Source organism: Vipera ursinii, assembly GCF_947247035.1.
Source record: "Vipera ursinii genome assembly, chromosome: 2".
Taxonomy (NCBI): Eukaryota; Metazoa; Chordata; class Lepidosauria; order Squamata; family Viperidae; genus Vipera; species Vipera ursinii.
The window spans coordinates 137,483,404-137,507,922 of NC_139513.1; the positions used below are offsets into that span (position 1 = coordinate 137,483,404).

The window sequence follows — 24,519 nt, forward strand, 5'->3', positions numbered from 1 at the left end:
TTTAGTATCATAAGCAGCTCGTATAACTTCATCTCTAGTTTCCCTTTTTGCAAAATAAACCACCACATCTCTAGGAAACTTTCTCTGTCTAGCAATCCATGAATTCACACGAAACACTTTATCCATACCTCCTTTTATTTCAGATGCTGGCTGTTTCAATACTACTTCGAAAGCCTCAGAAACCAGCTGCTTTAGATCTTCCTTATTATTCTCCTTTAAGCCTCTAATTCTAATGGCAAACTGCATCTGGTAATATTGAGCAAGACTCAGTTCCTTATCCATTTTGTCTTCATTCTCCAATACTTTTGCTTCTAATATAGCATTCTTTTGATTCAAGTCTTCTAGTTTTTCCTCCAATTCTTCCACACACCCAGCCACTTTATACACTGAAGACAAGATGTCTACCTTCATCACTCTAAACTTCTGTTCCATCCTCTCCTCCATTCTCTTCTCCAATTTCTCCAATTTCTCCTCCAGTTGTGCAAATCTATCATTAATTAATTCCAAAATTACCTGGGTGTGTTTTTCAAGAGCATCTTGTAAGTCCTTCGATGTCAATACATCAGGAGGATGCAACGCCTGCAATAATGATTGTTGCACCGGAGAAGTTCCAGCACTCCGAAGAGTTTTAGGGGGTGGTTTAGCCGCCATCTTTTACTTTCAATTGTGACGCACTTTCACTTCAGATTTAAAATTCAAAAAAGTCCATCAAGCTGGAGAGTAAAATATAATAATCCTCTTCACCTTTTCCTCTTGTACCGCTCTGCCTGCTCCTTTAATCCATAGTCATTCCTTCAAGCAGGGGTGGTCGCAGACGCCTGGCTCTGCTCCAAGAAATCAGGAGCAGAGGCGCTGGCCAGCTGGGAGCAGCCCAGGCTACGGGGGAGTTCAATCCTTCAGCCGCCCAAGCCATAAGCTCAGGCGGCTCCGGAGAACTCGACCCCTACCTGGGGGCTCACCCCCTCCTCTTCTCCCGAGGAGGGGGCTTCAAATTCACCCAAACAGCTGATCGGCGCTGTTTCGGGCGAAAATAACTCAGCTGAGCCGCGGGCAGCCCGGGAAGGCTGTCTCCGGCGCCGCGCAGCCACCGGAAGCCCTTGCCTGTTTTTCTTCCTCCCTCATCTCAAATATTTTCCCACCACTCTGTTCTAAGGAAGGAAGCAAGCAAGCAAGCAAGGGAGAGGGAGGGTCTCAGGGAAGTCCTGCCTAGTCCTTCCCTGCTGCCCTTTCACCATCCCCTTGCCCCCTCCTCCTGGCCTATCCTGGGGGGGGGGTCTCCCATCCTATTGCTAAGGAAACTTTGGATACAAAGCCAGGTCTCCTCACATGGAGAGGGACTGGGCCTCCCTCTTGACTTTGCCCTCCTACCCATCATGAGCAACCTGGCTAAGGAGAATAAGCACAGCAGCAGCAGCCTTGAGGAGGAGGTAAGTGCAGTGGGGCGCCCCCTTGGGGAAGTGGGGCTGGGCTTAGTGCCGCAGGTGCTTGATGGATGGGCTGGGCATTTGACCTCTGCACCACCATCCAGGACCCCACACACACACGACCTGAGAGGAACAGTGAGGCTCCTCCAGTGGACAATGCCTTGGCACTTGCCCCGGTCCCATCTCCTGCCAGACCCTCAGATCTGTCACACTCCTGACCAGGCCCCCATAGGCACCCTTGACACGATGTACAGCTGGCCATGCCCACCCAGTAGGCCACACACACTCCAGTCACGCCTACCCAGTAGACCTCACCCACCCTGATCACACCCATCTGCCCCCCCCCAAGGGCAACTGCAATGCTGATGTGGCCCTCAATGAAATTGAGTTTGACACCCCTGCTCTAGGTGTCTTTTCCAAAGTACAGTTTGATCTGGTTGATCCTTGCCACTTCTCCAAATGAAGGGAAATTCCAGAGCAGCTTGACTGGGCCAGCTTCCCATAAAGGATGCAGACAGAAGCCATATTTTGTAGCATCTTTTTATTTACAAATTTACAACTGAGAGGCAAGACAAACAGAAATGAAAGCTCAGTATTACGTCATTGATTACTGTCATGGTAACTCTAATTCTAGCAAACAACAACTATGATATGTTATTTTTCAAACAAACACACCTGCTAATAAACTGGATGGATGCTGAGCCATTAATTCAAAAGGTCCCCAGCTTACCCAATTAACTGAATGAGCACATCGTTTTTATATTTCTGGGTATCTTTTTTCCACTACTTTTCTAGATTCTAGTAAATTATATTTCCTTTTCCCAAACTGGCTTTTTGCAAACCCCTTAAACTCAAAATGAAGATTTCTTTACCTGGTCCAACTCTAATCAAGAGTTAGTCCAACATGTAAGCCTTTTGGAAGTCCAAGTATTTTTTTCCTATATGAGTCAATGCCCTTGATTGTATATTATAGGCAAGAAAGAATGGGGGGGGGGGATAAAAAACATGTAGAGAATTAAGTGTGTGTGTGTGTGTTTATGTGTCTGTCTTTGGGAAATAATCTTGGCATTTCTCTCAGAAGCCACTTTGAATATATTTCTGCTGGGCAGTAGAAACTCTGCCCAGAGATGGGCAGACATATCAATCTGATGAATAAAAAAAATAAAAAGTAAAAATACAAAACTATGGCTGCCAGCTAAATTCACTTATGTTGTGGGTCTTCTGCTCTTTTTATATTCATTTTACAACTAAAACCTAATTACTCTTTGGTTTACACAAAAATATGAAGGGATCGGACCTACAGACCTATATCTCTACCTTAGCATAATCATTCATTAAATCCTCAATATCATTTCCAGAAATGCCATTGCTTGTATTGTCGAGAGGAAGCAGACACTGGAAAACTGGGTCATCCACACGCAGCTGTGGAATCTCAAGGAAGTTGGAAGGTTCCTGGAGCAGTTGCTGCTCTTCATTTAACTGGAAAAGAAAAGGATCTAAGAAAAAAAAAGAAAAGAAGAGAGAGCAAATCAGCCGAACTAAAATCAGAAAGACAAATGAGAGAAATCCAAAAGGAAAGAGGGAAAATGGAAATGAACGGACAAAGAGAATCCTGCAACCATAGTCTCAAAAAAAAAGGATTACTTCTGGGATAACAGTTGCCCAACTTAAGAGGGCCCAGATCCATTACTTACCTTCCTTGGCAATCAGAACATCCTCCAGTTTATACTCAAGATTCCCCGGTTCATCAGCGACCAACTCATTGCTTCTAGGGGGGAGCTCCTTTACATCTGGTGTCTGACTCTCTCCTGGTTGCCTAGACGGAGATGAATTAAAGGAGAAAGGGGAAAAAAAGAAGCATTCCACCACCTTCAGCAACATCCATAACTGGGATGAGAGGACAGCGTGTTCTCTGCCACGGCACCCAAGTTGGGGAACTCTCTCGCTAAAGAGGTTCAGCTGAAACCTCTTAAAATCTTTTTTTTTACATAAGACTGAGGCAATCAGCTCAGATTTCATTTCTCCAATTTTTGAAAGCTGTACTCAGGTGTTTGACACCCCCCCATCAACCAGTTTTCATAAAAAGACTTTGAGATAGCCCCTCCCTGAGTGGAAGGCACAAGCAACAATAGCTTGATAGGGGAACGCCCCGTTCCATTCCGAAGGTGCCCACCTAGCTAGGTTTAAGGACAGAAGGGTTAGCTAAGCTAGGGAAGAACACAACTCAAAGGCTGTGCAGGACATATAACATCAGGAAGGAGTTCCATAAACAAGAAGACCTATTTCCTTTCCTGAACTTTCCTTCCCTGATGATTCTCTCCTCTAGTCAAAACTGCCTCAAAAAGCTGAGGGATGGTTTATTTTTATTTTTTTATTTTAATCCCATTTAATCCCATTTAGGAGTGGGAGGCAAGAAGAAAGAAAGTAACTCCATGAGAAGCGCTGTCTACTTGCATTACTCTGGATCCAAGTTAAGGCCTTTGTAAAAAGGCCTTTAATCCAGCGAGAGGAAACAGGATTCCCACTTTAGCCCAGCGTCTCACATCTATCGGGAGATACAGAGCCCATGAGAAGTGGGACCGCACTAGAATGCTGGATTCAGATGAACCAAAAACAGTTGGGGAGTGATGCACGAGACAATTACGATCACCTGCTTAAAGCAGGAAAGAAAGAAAGAAAGAAAGAAAGAAAGAAAGAAAGAAAGAAAAGAAAGAAAGAAAGAAAGAAAGAAAGAAAGAAAGAAAAAGAAAGAGAAAGAAAGAAAGAAAGAACGAAAGAAAGAAAGAAAGAAAAAAAGAAAGAGAAAGAGAGAGAGAAAGAGAAAGAAAGAAAAAGAAAGAGAAAGAAAGAAAGAGAAAGAAAGAAAGAAAGAAAGAAAGAAAGAAAGAAAGAAAGAAAGAAAGAAAGAAATTAAGAAGGTATTGCTCACGCAGAGACTCTGATCAGGCGACGGTTCAAGTATCTTCTTTGTTCCGTCGTGCTTACTGGAAAGAAAGGACAGGCTATGAAGGACAGAGAAGCAGCAACAACTACCAATACTTTACAATCCTTGCACCAGATTTCACAGAATTTCCTTCATAGCTTCCTTGACAGAGAGCTTGTTCATGACAGTGGTTAAGTCACCAGGCTAGAAACAAGGAGCCTGTAAGTTCAAGTCCCGCCTTAGCCATGAAAGCCAGCTGGGTGGCTTTGGGCCAGCCTCTCTCTGCTTCAGCTGAACCCAGCTCATGGGCTTGTTGTTCTGGGGGACACAAGAGGAGGGAGGTGTCTTTGGTATGTTTGCTGCCTTGAGTTTTTTGTAAGAAAAAATAAATAAAGGCAGGATACAAACAAACAAATATATGAAATGGACAGTGAAATGCCCGAACACTGCACAACCATTACCCGATAGAATACTGGAAAGAATTCCTCAAATGCATATCCTTATGATGGAGATAAATGTTTGCACTATCATTTTATTCAGGATAGCATGAATACTTCAGAAGAACTCTGATGGAAATGCCACGTGGAAAGGTGAATCTTTTGCCTCCACTGTTGAAATTTGCATGACAAAGAAAGAGCCCATATTTATTACTTGTTTCCCATGCCAAGAGAGCATCGCTTGTATATCTGAGGCATCATCTGTCTTTGCCTCCTTGAAATAGTAAACCCTCCGGAACAATTTAGGTTGCTCTGTAACGTATCATCATAATCCATCATCATCACCATCCATCTGACAAAATGTACTTTAAACCTTCCCTATCCAAAAAATTTCATTTACTAAATATCAACTCCCATATACAGCAATTATGGAAATATCAGAATACATATAAACTCATCCATGGAAAAATGCAGCTCAGCTAATAAGAGTCCTGGTGGAGAATGCCTAAGGAGAAACTGCCAGCCGCTAATACCTTTCTGGCGTTTTTTGTAATAAGAGCCGAAAGCTTCATCCCGTGGAGTGTCAGGATACAGGTAGAGGAGTGGATTGTCTGGGATGACCTCCTTAGCCAGGAGTTGGTAGTCTCGGATGATATCAGGTAGGGAAAGGAACTCCAGCTCTTTCCTGGTGTAGGGCTCAACTGAATAGAACTCAGGAGTACCTGCAAAAATGATATGGAGAGATTTCTGTTACCATCCTGAAATTTGAATCTGGGAGGCTGTGCGCTTGATGAGAGGAGGGATTCAGGATAACAGAACAGAGTTGGAAGAAGGGACCTTGAAGGTCTTCTATCCAGTCCAACCCTCTGCTCAAGCAAGAGATCCTATACCAGACATGTCAAACAAGCGACGCCGTGTGACGTATCGGGACTGTTTTGCCATTGCCGGCAATGGGGTGGGCGCGGCTTCCACGTAAAGCGTCTGGCCTGCGGGCCGGCAGTTTGACACCCCTGTCCTACATAACATTCCCAACAAATAGCTGTCCAATCTCTTCTTAAAAATCTCCAGTGATGGAGCAGCCACAACGTCTGAAGGGAAGCCATTCCACTGGTTAATTGTTCTCACCTTCACGAGGGCTTTGAAGATTCTTTTTGTTTTGGAGGTTACCTGTTAACTCTTTTCTTTTAAGTGAACAGATGGTGGGTCGACTTGATAGATGGACAAAAGATTTCCACCTTAGTGACATCTTTTTATGTACCACAGTATTTCAGTAAACATAGATGAGAAAATAATAACTAGTTGTAGACCTGTTATGCAAGTGGGGTGGGGAACGTATCAGATATTTGAAATATATTTTTCAGCATTCAATAAGGCCGGACATTTTAAATTGAATGTTAATGTTAACGATATATTTATTTGTTATACAAATATTATTTATTATTGTTTTTTGTTTGTTGTTTTGGTCTCAGTTGATGTCTTTTTTTTTCCTTTTTTTCCTGTATTTTAACTTTGGAGATGATTTTTTTTTTAAAAAAAAATTAAAGGGACAAACGTCTAATGATAGAAAATTGGCTGTTTCTGAGTGACTTCTTTTTTTAAAAAAAAATTGCCCTCAGTCTTTTACAGAACCCCATCAAGTTTTAAGGAACCCTACGATTCTTAGTGCAGTTTGAAAAATCCTTGTCTATTTTCAGGCCAAAGCTTAATAAACTGGGATAAGCTATTTTCTAGGGCATCACTGAAGATGATGAAAGGTAAGATAGGAATCCAAAAACTCACCCTCCTTGTTAAAGTCTACCCAGGTAAAGGTGATGCCACCACTGGAGGTGCTCTCACTGAAACGTATTAGGAAGGTGCCCGCTCTTTTCTTCTTCAGCAAACGCTGTTCGTATTTGCGGCTCACAAATCCCATGATGAGTCTAGTCAAATTTGGGAATGGGAAAGATATATATCAGGAAAAGCTACTGATTCTCCCTTGCTTTCTAACAGCTTTGGTTTCATCTCTTCCTCACTGCTTCTTTTCAAACCCTGTTTCCTACTTGCAGAGTCACGATGTTTTTGCTGTTCCAGGCAAAAAACCCTAAACACTGTGCTCTTTTCCTGGCTTCTGCAATCTCAGTTAAGGTCATAAGACAGGTTTTTGTTTTTTTTAATAACTGGCAACTTTAAAGTATGTGGACTTCATCTCCCACAAGCCCCAAGCCAGCATACTAGCTGGGGAATTCTGAGAGATGAATTCCACATGTCTTAAAGTTGCCAAGGTTGAAAAACAGTGGTGTTGAAAACCATGGGAAAAAGCTGTATCCCCAGCCTTCCAAGATAGAGTTATGAAATTCTCTTCCCAAATCCAGGAGAGATGCTGCTACCACCCCAGTATGTGGGACTGTCTCCCAAACAAGTAATACAGATAGTCCTCAACTTACAACCACAATTGATCCCCAAATGTCCGGTGCTAAGTAAAACAGTTAAATGAGCTTTGCCCCACTGTATGACCTTTCTTGCCTCAGTTGTTAAATGAATCACTGCAATTGTTAAGTTAGAAAGACACTTGTTAAGTTAATCTGGCTTCCCCATTGACTTTGCTTGTAAAGAAGGTCCCGAAAGGTGATCACTTGGCCCTGGGAGATTACAACGGTCATAAATATGAGTCACTTGCCAAGCATCTGAATTTTGATCATGTGACCATGGAGAGAGTTGCCAGTGTGAAAAATGGCCATAAGTCACTTTTTTCAATGCCACTGTAACGTCGAACGGTCGCTAAACTGTTGCCAGTTGAGGACTATCTGTGTATGATTTGGTGTCTCCCCCAAAGGCTAGGAATAATCCAGATGTCCTCATTTTTATCACTTTCCCTTTCTCCCCAATCATTACTCTTTGTTCCAGAGCTGAAGCAGATGCTCTTGAATCAGCAATAGGATTCCATCAATCCAGGTCCAGAAGCTGAAATTATTCTCCTTTGGGGTGCTGGGAGTTGCTTCCTGGAGAAAAAAAAAGATGACAGATAAATGAGGAGGCTAGTAGCTGGACAGCAAACAACCTCTGGGAAGCTGTTTCGGGAAGAACTGCTTACCTTTGAGAACTTGTCCCATGTGATGGTACTCTGTGAGTTCACACCTGGCCCTTTGATGGGAAGAAAAAATGAGAAAAACCATACAACTAACTTGATAAGGATATGAACCTGAGCAGAACGTTATTTCTTACAACAGTGCTATTCTTGTCTCACTTTACAAGGAGAATGAAAACTGCTGGGAAGCAGAATTGAAGACCTTGGACACAGTTCTCCAATGAATCAGGCATGAATTAATTCTGATTTTACATTCCCAGCTCTTGACCATTTATAAATGCCCATTTTGCCTAAACCTCTCTGCTAAAAAGTCAGAGACAGAATAAGCCCTGGCAGGACTTTCAACCCAGACCTGTCCATGTCAGTGAAATCCCTGCTTCATCTCCCTATGGACAAAATTTCCCAATTTACCATAGAGTTTTTCTCCCAGCATTTTGAGCTGTTGGATGTTCAGGCCTTGCTCAGTGGCTGCTGAGAATTGCCAGGACAATACAGTGGAAAGCTGGGCCCAGGTGGCAGCTGGTGGGTTGGAGAAAAACAGTTGGTTCTAGGAAGGGGGAAAAAAAGCATTAATCGGGCACTTCGTTTTATTTTAAATTGTTCTATGCGTGCAAAGGCTCCCCATGGAATACATACGAGGAACAGTTTTAGAGACATAATTCATCCCCTTGGGCTGTCCAAAGAAACTGGGATTACAGACTAGCTTTTTGCAACCTTTTCTTATCAGTTTCTTCTAGAAAGTTCTGTGACCTCAGCCTTATGAGACCTTTCTCTTATATGACCGGGGGAAAATTAGATTAGGAGGGTTGCTTTAAACCCAGACTTTGGAGAGGTTAAATGTTGTGAGATAAAAATAGATGTTACTTTCCACCCCCAAAGTGATGGTATCCTGCCATATACTGTATGTCTGGCACAGTAGCTAGCTGCTGGAGGACAAGTGGACATCAACAAAGAATGAAACTTGCCCTCAAGAACATCATTCTTCTATTAGGCTCCCTACTCTCATTTATATGATTCTAGAAACAGAGATCCTGAGGGGAGGTGCTACCAAAGAAAGTTTTCAGACGTGGAAGTTAAGCAGAAGCTTTTCAGTTGATTTCGGTGTTCTTGAACTGCATACAAGAGGGAAGCATGAGAGAAATGATTCCTTCAGAGAACACCTAGAACTAGTGATTTATGCAAGCAGAATGAGAGGCCTTCCCCATCCAAAGCAGAGAAAAGTTGGTTCCAATACAAGTGGTAAGAAAACAATAATGCCCACTTCCGAGAAACAGCTGTAAGAAAACAGGTTCTTACCTTAGTATCTGTGCTGAGCATAATAAACCATAAAATGGAAGCCCAAGCGCTGGAGATCTGGTTGGCATTGGAAACAATCACCACAGGCAAGGTCGATGTCTGATGATGAAAAAAGGTTGGAAAAGAAGGAATCAATACAAACGCACCGCAAAGATACTCCAGGGCATTGTACACTACCAAAGACTTATTGCTGTATTGGTAAGTCCATTCAGTGGCAGGAAAGCAAGATGTGCAGACACAATTCCAATCACAATGGATTATAGTCATCCCAGGTTCTTAGGTACCGTATTTTCCGGCGTATAAGACGACCCGGCGTATAAGACGACCCCCTACTTTTAAGAAGTTTTTCAAGGTTTTTTGTCTTATATGCCGGAAAATACTTACATGCCCTGCCCTCCCTGTCCGTCATAATCCAAAATTCCGTTTGGATCAATCAAACACAACTCAGTGATGCCAGACTGGATTTGCAAACAGATCCAAAATTGTCACATTCAGAATCACCATGGTATCATGTTCTCCTAGAGTCCTCCATTGAATTCAACAGACTGAAGTAATGAAGGAGAGGTTTGAATGAAAAATATGCTAGATAGTTTTAACTGGAGTGTTAAATCACCACTCTAACACTCACGCCCACCCTTTCAAAGGATTGTTTTTATGGTCCTGTCTTTCGATGTTCTTATCCCATGTCTTTCCATCTGCAATTTTCGGACAGCTTTTTGTTTAAATAAAAAACGTATCCCAAGTGTCCGACAGAAGCCCGATTCAGCCCCATCTGATGCAGATGGTGCAAAGCCAGACTTACGGCGGGCTGGGGAAGAGCTACCTGTTCCTGGGCCCCGGCCCTAGCTGCGGGCCAGCTCGCCAGCGACCAGACCGACGGACTCCCGGCCGCCAGACGCTGCGCTATGGGAGACGCTCCCCGGCGGATCGGGGAGGGAGCGCCCGCCCGCCGCCAGGCAGTTCCAAGTTTGGGGGACTTCCGGCGGGCCGGGGAAGAGTGTGCCTGCCAGCCCGTTCCAGCCCCTCACCCTCACCCAAGCGGCATCTGACCATAAGCAGAGCACGCCCTGCTACCCGCTATGTCTCCCGGCAGACGCCCGCATCCGGCCTCACAACCAGCCGCAGAAGCCCGCGCCCGGCTTTCCTTACCCCCACCCGCACCCGGCTACCTGTTCCTGGGCCCCGGCCCTAGCCGCGGGCCAGCTCGCCAGCGACCAGGCCGATGGACTCCCGGCCGCCAGACGCTGCGCTTTGGGAGACGCTCCCCGGCGGATTGGGGAGGGAGCGCCTGCCCGCCGCCAGGCAGTTCCAAGTTTGGGGGACTTCCGGCAGGCCGGGGAAGAGCGTGCCTGCCAGCCCGTTCCAGCCCCTCACCCTCACCCAAGCGGCATCTGACCATAAGCAGAGCACGCCCTGCTACCCGCTATGTCTCCCGGCAGACGCCCGCATCCGGCCTCACAACCAGCCGCAGAAGCCCGCGCCCGGCTTTCCTTACCCCCACCCGCACCCGGCTACCTGTTCCTGGGCCCCGGCCCTAGCCGCGGGCCAGCTCGCCAGCGACCAGGCCGACGGACTCCCGGCCGCCAGATGCTGCGCTTTGGGAGACGCTCCCCGGCGGATTGGGGAGGGAGCGCCTGCCCGCCGCCAGGCAGTTCCAAGTTTGGGGGACTTCCGGCAGGCCGGGGAAGAGCGTGCCTGCCAGCCCGTTCCAGGAACTTCCAGGGACTTCCGGCAGGCCTGGCGGCCCTCTCGCCCGCAGACCACGCAGCGGTCCTCGCCAGCCGGCCTCAGCATGGCCGCACCAAGCCCGCCTCTCCAGCGCGTCTTCCGAGCCCACCTGGCTGACCGCCTCCTGGGCAGGGCTTGGCTCCAGACGCGCGGCTGCTCCGTCTGCAAATGTGCTCTTCCACCCACCCATTTGAGAAAACTTCCTGTCGCTGGGGAAGGACGACGAACAGGAAGTTTTCTCGAGTCCCTTGCTGCCGCCACGGCCGCCGCCTCTTCGCAGAAACATGACTCCCGCTCGGCTGGAGCCCTGGGCTGAATGGAGGCAGGCGATGGCGACCCGTGGTTAAGCGGCCGACGGCGAACGGGTGATGGAAGGCAAACTCGTCAGCTTCTGGGGCGGCTACTGTAGCTGCTGCCGTTGCTCGCTCAAGGACTGGCCGTGCTAGTGCCTCCAATGCTTGGCTGTCAGGTCCCCGACGAGAGGACGGGCAGGCGGTCCCCAGAGGCGCCCCGCTCGACCGTAGGAAGGGAGAGCCTTTGCTCCCGCCGAGGCACCGCCTGACTCGCGCTGACCACAAGAATTGCTTGCTCGGAGTGCGGAACTGAGAGCAGTAGCGCAGCAGGCGAGAGAGCTCAGAGACAATAAGGCGAGGCGCCCCTTTGGTGGGAAAGGAGCAAAGCTGGGCCAATCACAGAGCAGGCGGAGCAGGGAAACAGGGAGGGAAACAGGGCAGCGGCTGCTCAAGACGACGGGCGCGGGCTAGTCCTGCTCCTCTCATCAGGGACCTGTCAGCCAGCATTGGAGGCGCTAGCACGGCCAGTCCTTGAGCGAGCAATGGCAGCAGCTGCAGTAGCCGCCCCAGAAGCTGACGAGAGTTTGCCCTCTATCACCCGTTCGCCGCTTAACCATGGGTCGCCATCGCCTGCCTCCATTCACCCAGCGATCCCGCCGCCCAGCAGAAAAAAGATCCGAAGGTGTGTTTTTTCCGGCGTATAAGACGACCCGGCGTATAAGACGACCCCCCAACTTTTGAGGTGATTTTCAGGGGTTCAAAAGTCGTCTTATACGCCGGAAAATACGGTACTCAGCAGTCTTTTGGAGAAGGGGCAGTGTAGTGGCAATGCAGAAGATGATAGTTATTTCAAGAGTTAGTAAGATATTTTAATTTCTCCTTCATATTAAAAAAAGTCTAGAAATTTAGATTCATACAGAAAATAGGTGATAATGTTTGTTTATACAGGTAGTCCTTGAGTCACGAACGTAATGGAGCCTGCCCATTCCATTGGTAAGGATTCGTAGGCATGAACGGTGTACCTGCTTTCGCCCACAACGCATTTGCTAATAAATGCGCGGTTCGTTAAGTGCACATGAGGTATCTAACGGTGGGGAAGGCCATGGGAGCCTAGTGATGGAGCAGGCCACCTGCTTCAGACCACCCAAAGCCTCCCCCCCACTGAGATACCTCATGCCCCCCACAATTGCTTCCCCCCCATCCTACCGCGCCGGGTCACTTACCTTGCGAAGATCTAGCAAGCTGTCTCCTCTTCAGCCTCTCCACCGCACAAGATCACAGCGCCCAAAAGCTTCCAGTCTCCATGCAAAATGTTTGCAAGCTGACGGGAGGCTTTGGGTCAGCGAAAATTCTACCTCAAAGCATCCGGCCAGCTTGCAAACACTTTGGGCGCTGAGACTGGAAGCTTCTGGAAGCTGTGATCTCGCAGGACTTCAGGCTTCCAGTCTCCACACAAAATGTACTTGAGGAAAAGCCTTTGTGGCTGAGAACGGAAGCAGGGAGTAACACGGGCATCAATCTGGGACTCTGTTCTCGGCATCAAAGACTTTTTACAAAAATGGCAAAAGGCTTTGCAAATGGAAGGTAGGCTTCGAAGTTTCAAGCCTTTCCTCCGTTTACAAAGCCCTTTGCCGCTTCCAAGCCTCTGTTTGCAATGAACAGAGGCCTAAAGTACCATGAGCTCAAGTGAGATCAGTAGTGTGAGATTTCGTGCTACTGTTCTCAAGTGATCTTGTGGTACTTTAGGCCTCCATTCTCTGCAAATGCACCAAAGGCCTGAAGCAGCCAAACAGGCCAAGAAACAAAGGCTCTCTAGACCTTCACAAGGTGAGTATCCACAGTGTCTATGGAAACCTGGCGGGGGGTGGGGGGGGAAGAAGGGTATAGCCAGGGTGAACGTTGCAGTGCCTCTGTGGTCGTTAGTAAGGGTGAACAACTGCCATGGTGCTGCAACATTCATAATTTCGAGACTTGTTCGTAAACACTAAGGGGGCGTTTATCACATAATTTTGAACATTCGCTAAGTGAACGTTTGCAACTCAGGCATTATCTGTACATCAAGTTTATATAGCTGCCCATCTCATAAGAAGAACAAATGTTGAGTCATTTGGTTTTATAACCACTGAGTCGAAAGGATGCATCTTATGCCATCACTGATCAGAAACAGATCAGAGGAGAACCTAGTTAACCAGGGTCTCCCCAAATTCAGCCTACGTCGCCCCCATGCCACATGAAGTAATAATAATAGTACAGCTGCCTTCCCCTCCTATGTTTAATGGAATTAGCAAGATTCTCTTACCTGCAGCTGGCACTCGATACCTTGATAGCAGTAGTCCATGGTGAAAGTGATAATGTGCAATTCTTCAGTGACCGGCAATGATCCCTATCAGCCAAACCCCAGGAGAAAATGAACAAAGGCTGATCAGAGCTGCTGAGACTACTGTGTGCTATGCTTTCAGGTTTTACTGCAACACAAACTTACAAGAATCCCCTTTATAAGAAATATGTTCTGTTTAGCGGGTGACACGTTGTGTTTATACATTCAAATAGGTAAAGAAACCAGTATAGGGATTCCTCACCTTATAATGGCAATTAGAAGCACAATTTCCATCGCCAAGCAAAGTGGTCCTAAAGTGCAACTACATTGCTTAGCAATGCCAATCCCTGCAATCCTGGTTGGTGTCCTATCATCGAATGCCATGGCCATTAGGTAAGGCAGTTTCTTGATGGTTTCCCACCACCCAAGTAAGTGGGGGAGTTGGTAAAAAGTTGCGAGTTGGTAAGAAGTTTACCAGGCCTGCAGGCAGGTAAAAATGGCTGCTGCCAGGTGGGAGGCACAGTTTAGGGAGGGTATGCGTCAGGTCCCTGTTGGAACGTTGCCATTCCAGGGGGAAGGAGGATGGCTAGTTGGGGTTTGAAGAATTTGTTGCTTTCGTTTTGATGTATTAGTCCAGACATGTCAAATTCGCGATGTCATGTGACGTCGCGCGACATATCGGAACTTTTTCCCCATTGCCGGCAACGGGGTGGGCGTGGTTTCGTTGTGATGCGTCTGGCCCACGGGTTGGCAGTTTGACACCCCTGTATTAGTCAATGTGGGAAACAGGGAGGGGGGAATGGGCTGCCAGGCCCATCTGGATGGACTCCTTTCTGGCCGGTTTCAGCCTGCTACCAAGGTTGCGGTGCCAAGAAGACACTTTGTTATCACCTTTTCGTCACGGAGTTCTCAAAACACCTTCATGCCTGCGGATTGGTCCCTGATGGACTGGGGTGTTGGGATGGGGGTTGAACAATTCGGAATTAGTTTAACGTTTTCATAGGGGAACTGGCTTCTCTGCAATCACATTCTCTCAGTGAAAGATCCTCCTGAAATAACACTTGTTTCAGGAGTCATGCTTTCCTGAATAGATAGCTGAGGCAAGACCTTACAGCATTTGAATGACTGGTGTAAGCACAGAGATGCTGAGGGGAAGAGGTGGGGGTGGTTGAGCTTATCCTGGTGACTTGTAACCTTCCCTGCTAATTTCTCCACTGACTTTCTAGGCAGAGAGAAGCCAGAAGAGAAGGCTGCAAATGGCAAACATGTGATCATAGGGTGCTTGACAACCAATTTTAAGTGTGAATGGATTGCCAAGCACCCAGATCATGATTATTAGGCTACTGCTAAGCTTGTAAGCCGCCCTGAGTCTTCGGAGAAGGGCGGGATATAAATGGAATTAAAAATAAATAAAATAAAATAAATGTGATCATGGGGTATTGGGACAGCCAGAACTCTGAAGACTGTTAGTAACCACCATTCTTTCTGTACCCTGGTAGCTTGGAACAGTTGCTGACTAAATGGCCATAGATCATGGACTACCTATATACGCAGATTTATACATCACCTACTCCAGAACCTCCAAAGTAAGAATAAATAAGCTTCCCACAGCATAAAAAACAAAGCTTGGTTTATATCTGAATAAGGGACTCCCAGGCCTTAGGATATATTGGGAAGTTGAAAATCAACCTGGAAGAAGGCAATACCACTTCCAAGAAAATTGCATGAAGGAATAGAGCCTTATTTGAAGGGAATTTTACTTTAGCGAAAAATATTATACACAAATGAATATAAATAAACAGAAGTGCAAGCAATGGGGCCAAAGATCAGTGAAGTACTGGAATTTGCAATTATTCCTCATTTTTAACTTGAGACGTATTTTCCAATCTTTAAGCTTGCTCTACCACCTCGAGAAGCAGATCCTTAACATTTTCTGGGGATAACACAGCCTCTGGGTATTATTAAGCCCAAATCTATGGTCAGGTCCACAAGTAATGTAGGGTATCTTTACACTAATAAACCATCACCTGTTGTCTAACTGAAATCTCACCTCGCTAATCCCTTTGTTGCCTTTCCCTGCACCAGAGACTTTCTGCTCTTTCAGCGTCTTGAAAAGAGAAGAGAATTTTTATTAATAAGACTGAAAAGGAACAGAGAGCACATCAAACCAAATCAATATATTGCTGAATCTTCTCCAATTTACTGCCTTCCAAATGCATCACTTCAACAGGTTCTTTTCAAAGAGATACTTATCATCCTACTCAGTTGTATGAACAAAAGGGCTTATCAGAAAACAAACCTAGTTTCTATGATTGTGACCACTTAGAAAATAGTTTTTAAAAAACGCTGGACTTCTTGTGCAAGCACAGCACCTCTCTGCTGTTCACTGAAGCATCCTGATCTTTTTAGTCCTCCAGGTAAGCTTGAAAAAAAATATGCAGCTGCTTTAAAATAAATGAATCACTGATGCTGAACATCTTTTAATGCAACTTTTGCAGCAATGGGGTTTCTCTTACAGACTAACATAGAACATCTGGAAAAAGATGTCCTTACTTTAATGAATAGCAGAAAGCTGATGTGCTTGTGTGAGATCAGAAGCATGTCTTTCAAAATCATTTTGGGTTTTTTTCACCAATTTCAGCTTCTCCTCAACTTCTACTCTTGCATGTTGAATGTTCAACATTGCTTTAAAAGATTACTTAAATAAAAGGCTGAAGCATAGGAAAAAATCACAGCACCATTCATTTATGCAGATGGAAAAGCAAATGTTCTCTGGGGTTGCTTTGTATGCTCCTGACTCACAACTTTTATCAGAGCATCATTATTTTAACACCTTTTTAGAAGAAGGATTGTAGATTATTTGGGGCTTTGATGTGCAATGCCACTTTGCTTCCACAGTAACAGATACTGGAACAGCATACTTCCTGAAATAGTTAAACACTAGATTTTTAATAACCAGATAAACAATAGGTCAAAATTTTAGCCACCTGAACTCCCTACTAAAACAAGCAACCCGGATGGGTGGGGGCCTGACAGGACCTAAGTTGGGAAATCAGTACAAGAGGAAGGGAACAGCTACTGTGTTATCACCTCCTCCCAAACTGCAGCTCCCAAGTCAGCTGTCGATTCAGTCCTTTTGTTATGATCTAGTTCAGTGGGTCTCAACCTGTGATGTCATCACAGAGCATCTGTAAAGGCTTGCAGAAATGTTACGATTTAAATCTTGACTTAAATCTTGTGAGTCTGTGGCCCTGGTCCGTGGCTACAAAAGATACAGGTAGTCCTCGACTTACAACAGTTTGTTTAGAGACAGTTCAAAATTACAATGGCACTGAAAAAAATCACTTAGGATTATTTTTCAGTGTTACCGTCTTTCCAGCATCCTCATGATCACATGATCAAAATTCAGACGCTTGGCAAACTGGTTCATATTTATGGTGGTTGCAGAGTCCCACGGTCACATGATTCCCCTTTTGCGGCTTTCTGACAAGCGAAGTCAATGGGGATGCCAGATTCACTTAAAAACCAGGTTACTAATTTAACAACTGCGGCAATTCACTGAACAACTGTGGCAAGAAAAGTCATAAGATGGGGCACAACTCACTTAACAAATGTCTCACTTAACAACAGAAAAGTTGGGCTCAATTGTGGTCATAAGTCAAGGACTACCTTTATATGATTCTTAGGTTGCGTAACATTTCAGGTGTCGCAATGCTGCTTTGGTTAGCAGGCTCAACAGCTTAGACAGAAGAAAAGAAAAGGGAGAGGGGATGAAGTGCCTCCCAAAAAGGAAGCTATTGCCATTTTTAGTTTGTAGAAATGTGGTTTTCTTTGATCTGACGTGTCATTTATTATTATTGTGCTATGTGCAGTCTCTTAGATTCAGTCAGCATTTTAAAAGCACGTACTAACTTATCAAGTGCAGTGTTTCACTTAACAATTGAGGCAAGAAAGATTGTAAAATGGGCCAAAATTCACTTAATGCCTCACTTAGCAACGGAAATTCTGGCTCAACTGTGGTTGTAAGTTGAGGACTACCAGTATCTAAAGGGGATCCACAGTGAAGAAAAGACCCTCACAGGTCTGAGATCAACTGCAGTTGTGGTTTGGAAGCAGCAGGAGCCCTTTCCTCCTTTGTCCCTGCTCAGCTTCAATTTTTATGGCTTTAGCACCTGAACTCCCCTGGCCCTTTTCACTCAATAAGGCTGATTCACAGGATGCATAAAAGAAATACAAGTAAACAAAATCTAATTTTCACCACGCTTTCGTCTCCCCCAACTAAACTGTAACTATGGAAAAATTAAAATCTGCATGAAGACATGGGGAAGAATAAAAAGGAGAAACATGGTAATATTTTAGGTACGTGAAATGGAAAAAAAATGCGTCCCACATGGAGAACCACTGAATATAGCTTACAAGAAATATAAATAAGATTTCTTATCTATTGCCAAAATTAAGTAGAGTGGGATGACAAAAAATTTGGTTTCTATGTCGGCAATGGTCAGATTTCCCCTTTGAGGAGCAATGTTTGTGGTCCCCTTTTCTATCATTTAAATGGATCCCCTTGCTCCAACTATCTTTTCTCCTTCATATACACACACACACACACACACGTATGTATGTATATGTATGTGTATATATGTATGTGTGTGTATGTATGTATATGTATATGTATATGTATAAAAAAAGATTCAAATCCTCTCCCAATACTCCCGTACAATGTACTTAAAATCACAAACGAGTCCTTTCTTTTGGGGATCGTCCATCATCAAGGTTTTGGTATTGGATGTCAAAATATTGAACCTCCGGAACCTTCAAAATGAGAGACACAGAGTGAGAAGACAGAAATACAAGGATCAATCATAACACATGCCATTTCCTGCTGGTCAAAGATAGATATAGTATGTATTTAGATATAGTGTCTTACTTTAACAGAGAAAATAATAATCTTGTTGAACAGCTGGCAAATTTGGAATTCTGAAAGTAATTTGTGAATGCTTTCCCAAAATGGCTATAATGATTAATCACAAAATGGCTGCCATGTTGAATATACGACTGTCAGAAATACTACTTTTCCAGAAGACAAACTGGGGAGGCTCCTTACCATTCCAAGGAACCTTTCTTCCTGTTGTCTGGGCACCCTTTCAAATGAAACACTGAATTCTAGATACCCATCTTTTTACGTTCAAAAAATGCCCACTGAGCCTATGAAGGATCTAGGGACATTTTTGGGCATTAAAACAGCCCTGGAGACTGGCTGTTTGATTTGTAACATCATCTCATTTAGCAGCGTATAATTTTTAAAATATTCAATAAAGAAATCAGACTGGGAACTGGATAGGAACCTAGACGAGAGCTTATCTACTTCTGCTTTACTCAAATTATAGGGCAAGCACACTACTGCCTTCTCCAAAAGTCTCCCCTTCTCTGTATCCACTGCAGTTTTCCAATCTTAGGGAACTGGAGGCTAAAACATGTAAGGAACGGTTGCTGGAATTGGGTATATCTACTCTAATGAAGAGAAGGGCGAGGGGGGAACGTGATAGCAGTGTTCCAATATCTCAGGGGCTGCCACAAAGAAGAGAGAGTCAAGCTATTCTCCAAAGCGCCCGAAGGCAGAACAAGCATCAGGTGGAAACTAATCAAGGAGAGAAGCAACCTAGAACTAAGGAGAAACTTCCTGACAGTTAGAACAATTAACCAGTGGAACAACCTGCCTCCAGAAGCGGTGAATGCTCCAACACTGGAAGTTTTAAGGAAGCTCTTCAAATCTCACATCTACCAATAATCTATTTATCTCTTTCTAAGTAGGTAGCTGAAGGGTCCCCCTATGAACTCCTCCTCCATTAACCATTAACCAGATAAGTAAAGCTTTACAATCTCCAGATTAAGAATCATGGTCCACTACCCTCCTAGATAGGAAAGGCTCAATATTCCCCATTGCTTTTATGTAGCCATTTCTTACCCAGTCAAATTAGTATCATCCCTGCAAAAGATAAGAACAAGGAAGATCAATCAACGGGTGATGTCCCATATCTAGTCCCCCTCCCACCACAACGCTACAAGCTCCATTAGTAAGTATGGTAAGATCTATAAAGCCTACTACAGCATGGGTGTCCAGCCTTTTGGCTTGCATGAGCTGCATTAAGTGAAGAGAAATAGACTTGGGCCACTTATAAATATATTTATTTATTTATTTATTTTATTTATTTGTTTTTATAAACCGCCCTTCTCCCGAGGGACTCGGGGCGGTGTACAGAGTAAGGTAGGCAAACATAATGAAACAGTACTGAAAAACAATAATCAAAACAAACTGGGACCCCAATTAGAGCTATCAGGCCAGGCCGGACTGCTGGAATAGGTAAGTCTTTAAGTCGCGCCGGAAGGTGCGGAGGTCGGGGGCCATCCGGATTTCAGTTGGTAAGCAGTTCCAGAGGGCTGGCGCACCCACTGAGAATGCCCTCCCCCTGGGGGCCACCAGCCGACATTCCTTGAGCGGTGGCACCCTGAGGAGGCCCTCTCTGTGGGAGCGCACAGGGCGGTGGGGTGTTGACATTGGCAGAAGGTGCTCCCGTAAAACAGTTATTGTATATAAATCGCAAAATAATGTTAACAGTTTACAATCTTGTGGGGCTGCATTATGCGGCCCATGTGCTGCAGATTGGACACACCTGGCCTAGAGGGTTTTTTCTGTTTGTTTTTTAAAACTACTTATTATTAAAGTGTTTTAATAACAACACAAACTGAAATCAGGAAAAAAGAGAAAAGAATAGAAAAAAAGAAATACAAAATTTGAAAGAAAAAAGAAGAGGGGAAAAAAGAAAAACAGAAAAAAGAATATTTAAAAAAGCAACACCCAATCTTCCTTGCAACAAGTACAGGCAAATAAATATCACTAAGATATTAATTTATTTACTTATTTATTTTATATGCCTCCCATTTCCCTGAAAAGGCAACTCTGGGTAGCTTATATTACATACATCTCACTTCTTCCCATAACCTTCCCCCACCCTGGGATCTTTTCACAAATTCAAAAACTGTTGTCATTTCTGTCCCAAGTATGGCAAAAAGTTCATTTAAGGTTTCTAGAATTTTATAAAAATATTTCTTATTTTAACCCTGACCAAACATGTCATTCTTATAAAAGCTAGAGTTTCAGTAGAAGAACGTACCGGTCAATGCCAATCTTCACCTCCACTGAGTTATTTCGATCCAGCAGTTTTACCAATAATCTGAATCATGGAAATAGCAACCAATTAAAATCCATGTGATCAAAACAAAAAAGGGGGGGGGCAGGTATTTATATTTTCAAATTGAATTGTTTTTCTACTAGTCAAAAGTGTTTCTGCAACATCCTGTTTATTAATATTGCCTTGAGGTGTTTTTGCATATTTTTCCTAAATAACCAAACAATATATCGCAGTCTTATTTCAAGTGGAAAGACTACTTTTTCATGATCTTGGCACTAAAGTTTCATGGAGCAGAGCAAATTAATTCTGTTTTACTGTCTAATCTGCAATTAGATTGTCTCAATCAAACACTTGTGATCATAAGAGCATTTAAGAACTGGAAACAGTAACTGTTCTTCAAAAAGCTTGTTGCTACTGAGGTTTTTTTTAATATTTAAAAAGAGGAAGCTACTATTTTTCAGTTTCCAGTTAAAGCTTCTAATGTTAAATGCAATCCTTATCCATTCCCACCATGGATACCGTATTTTCCGGCGTATAAGTCAACTGGGCGTATAAGACGACTCCCCAACTTTTGAGGTGATTTTCATGGGTTAAAAAGTCGTCTTATACACCGGAAAATACGGTATTTGGAAGCTTCAACTGGTTCAAAATCCAGCACACTGGCAGTTATGCATACTACACAATTTGAACATGTCACATCTTTTGTCTGTGAGTTGTAAAGGCTGTCAGTTTGCTTCCAGGCTTAATTCAAGGTGCTGGTAATGATCTACAAAGCCTACATGACATGGGACTAGCTCAGTGGCCCCCAGCTCTTTGGGCACCATGGACTGGTTCCATGGGGGGGGGAATTCTGCAGATCGGAGAGGGCGTGGTTTTGCACGCTGTCTGCATCCCGCGGATGAGGCTTTGCTTGTTTACGCAGCCCAGTTGCTGGCATGCCGTGACCCAGTGCTGGTCCATGGACTGGAGGTTGGGGACCCCTGGACTACCTTATTTGAGAGACTATCTCTCCCTAGCTACATCTACCTATCCCATGAGATCCAGCAGGAGACACGTGCTGTCGATAGAGATGGGTGTTGTTGTTAATTGCGAAGTCGTGTCCGACCCATCACAACCCCATAGACAACGTTCCTCCAGGCCTAGAAATGGGTAGGCCTGGAAAAAAACTGGGGGAAAAACCCAGTTTTTTTTTCTTTTTTTCCAAATGGCTTCAGGGGGGAAAATCCAGAAAAAAACCCTCTTATTCCCCCCCCCCCAATGTTCCTGGTTTTCTTCCAGCCCTTCCCATCCTGTCCACTAAGGAGTTGCCACCTGATGAGGCCTGGGGAAACAGCCTTTTCTGTCATGGGGCCTGCTCCTTAGAACACCCTGCAGAGGGAAACTAGGATAGCCCTGATCTTGCTAGCCTTTCCAAAGACTCTGCAAACATGGTTTGGCCAATGGGCATGAGGACCAGAGAATTGTAGCAGAGCTGGTCCAATGTCGCATTAGTGTGATTGCTAGATACAATTATCTTAGCTAATAAGTTTGTGGAATTTACTACGATGGGAGGTTTTATGTGCTTTTATATTGGTTTTTTTTTAAAAAAATAGTTATATTATTTTTAAATTTGTCTTCATTATAACCCACCCTGACTCATCTTTATGAGACTGGCAGTTATATAGATCTGAATAATAAATAAATGCTAAGTAACCTAGCCCTGTTCTGAGAGAAAGCTGTTTTCTTTAAAATGATAACAATAACAACCCCAACACTGAAAATGTTCTGTGACCCACATGCTTTGATCTGTTCCCTTCTAAAATTTTGTTTTCTGTCCAAAACAGTCTCCAGGAACAGCCACTGTTGGAGTGACGATTCTCTCACCTGGCCCGGACGGAGAACTTGTGACTGGTTCTCAGCACCAGCGGACGTTGATTGGGGACTTGCATCTTAGGCTGTACCTCCACCACAAAAGCACTGGCAAGAGCAGAGTAACATTAGTCTTCCACAGGCGATCTATTCCTGCCCGCCTCCCTGCATCCTTTCCTTACTGACAGAATTCTTCCCCTCCCTTGTCACCTTTTCAAGAGGAAGATTATTTGCTCCTGAAGGCTCTTGAACAGAATGGATAACTGGTTCGGGAAGGGATCATTCGAGTAAGTCAGCTTTTTATGCATCTCAAATAGCATCGTTAATAGGTGCAGCAAGCGGAAGAGGATCTCAGCATTGCTAGTAAACCTGCAATTCAGGGGGAAGATCAGTGGATAACAGGATGCTCCAGGAACAGGCTGTGAAGAGGGGTGCAGAGATCTGCAAGAGTCAAAAAAAGCCTAACTAGTAGCCCTGAGAGGGAAGCCTGAAATTAAACAGACTGCAAGTTCCTTTAATAGGGATTCAGGGAAGAAAAACAGGAAGTGTAGTATAGTACTGTAACATCAGACCACAAGGCACAACCTACCTTGTTATTTTCAACAAGTTGCCTTCTAACAAATCAAAGTTACTAGGGGGCTATTCGGAAAACCAGCAAAGTACACAAATGGCCCTTTAAAGAGTAAATTCACAGGCATCCTGTTCTACTAGAAACTGGGAGATAGTTAAAAACTGGCCTAATTGCTTGGTTATGATCGTGACTGCTTCTGCATTTACTCTTGAAAACTACATGAAATACTGGCTGAGTTTATTCATCAGACTCAGAATTGATAGTTTGCTTAAATTTGTATTAACCCAGCTACTATGGCTTGCAAACCATGGTTTGTTTACTGTGTTGCATGAACCCAACCCAGCCAATTATGCTTCATTCAATAAAGCACAATGGGGGGGAGGGCAGGAGAACCAGCCCAATAAGAACGTGTGTCAGCTTGTCCAGAACAGCATGAAGCCAACTTGCCAGGTGAGCAGAAGATCGGAGAAAGGGAGGGGGGGGAGACAGAGGGGGAAGGAGGGAGGGGGAGGGAGAGAGAGAAGGGAAGCACAAGTGTCTCTGTGTCTCTCCCACACAAACACACACAAAAATAAACTGAGTGGGGGAAGAGGACTGGCAGACCAAGGGCGGAAAGGGAGAGAGAGACAGAATATGAATATATGTGGTTGTCCTTACTGGACTTGTAGTAAAGAATGTTTTAATGAAATATTTTGATGTTTTTTTTAATTAAGAGGTGAGGTATGGGGATAATTATGCTGTATTTAAAGATGATAGATAAGCTACTAAAATTGTTTTTACCTGTTGGGATAAAGGAGAAAGGTTTTTTTCCCCTCTTTCTCCTGTCCTTTATTTCCTCCCCCCCCCCGCAATTTTTTTTCTTTTCTTTGTAGTTTTTAAAGTTTGCACCGGCTTTTTATTTCATAAATATGAGCAGGACTCAAATAGACATTTGAGTATTTTATTTGAAAGTAACCTTTGACTCAGTGTCTTTTTTTTGGAGTTCAAAATGCTTTTGTTGCATGCAGAAATAAAAATTTGTTTTCTTTGTAGCAGTTCATTGATTTCATAAATGCAGCACACTATAGTTTTTTTATACATAGCATAAAGGTAAAAACAATATATGCAGTATTATCTTCATTTTAGATGACAAAAGGGTTTTAAGGCTCCCAGTGTTTTCTTTTTGGTGGGAAACCGGTCCAAGTGGCTCTTTGAGTGTTTTAGGTTGCCTACCCCTGCTCTATAGGTCACTGACTCGGGACTACCTTCTAACTAAAGATCAATGATTCAGACAGATGTAGAACTAGCAATCCTGGCATAATTCACTGCAGTTTGCCTTGCCTTATAAAATGCCTTAAATAGCCATGTTACTTACCACCAAGTACAGGTAGTCCTTGACTTATGACTACAATGGAGCCCAAAATTTCTGTTGCCAAATAAGGCATCTGT

The 24,519-nt window shown here is 44.3% G+C and overlaps 1 protein-coding gene across 3 annotated transcripts in view; it reads right to left on the minus strand.

The window, feature by feature from the left end:
* Positions 1 to 1,950: 1,950 nt before the first annotated feature.
* The window catches only part of STAT2 (signal transducer and activator of transcription 2), a 41,014-nt gene continuing 18,445 nt past the window's right edge, over positions 1,951 to 24,519 (minus strand). For all 3 annotated transcript variants that reach the window (XM_083356165.1, XM_083356166.1, XM_083356164.1), the window contains exons 9-24: positions 22,731 to 22,889; positions 22,536 to 22,628; positions 20,655 to 20,714; positions 19,448 to 19,468; positions 18,201 to 18,294; positions 15,533 to 15,589; positions 13,465 to 13,548; positions 9,145 to 9,243; positions 8,260 to 8,395; positions 7,855 to 7,904; positions 7,656 to 7,762; positions 6,564 to 6,703; positions 5,318 to 5,506; positions 4,354 to 4,408; positions 3,119 to 3,240; positions 1,951 to 2,920 (exon numbers count right to left, since the gene is read on the minus strand). In XM_083356165.1, coding sequence (XP_083212291.1) covers positions 2,730 to 2,920; positions 3,119 to 3,240; positions 4,354 to 4,408; positions 5,318 to 5,506; positions 6,564 to 6,703; positions 7,656 to 7,762; positions 7,855 to 7,904; positions 8,260 to 8,395; positions 9,145 to 9,243; positions 13,465 to 13,548; positions 15,533 to 15,589; positions 18,201 to 18,294; positions 19,448 to 19,468; positions 20,655 to 20,714; positions 22,536 to 22,628; positions 22,731 to 22,889 — 1,657 coding nt within the window. In that variant the 3' untranslated portion in view covers positions 1,951 to 2,729. The remainder of the gene's footprint in view (positions 2,921 to 3,118; positions 3,241 to 4,353; positions 4,409 to 5,317; positions 5,507 to 6,563; positions 6,704 to 7,655; positions 7,763 to 7,854; positions 7,905 to 8,259; positions 8,396 to 9,144; positions 9,244 to 13,464; positions 13,549 to 15,532; positions 15,590 to 18,200; positions 18,295 to 19,447; positions 19,469 to 20,654; positions 20,715 to 22,535; positions 22,629 to 22,730; positions 22,890 to 24,519) is intronic.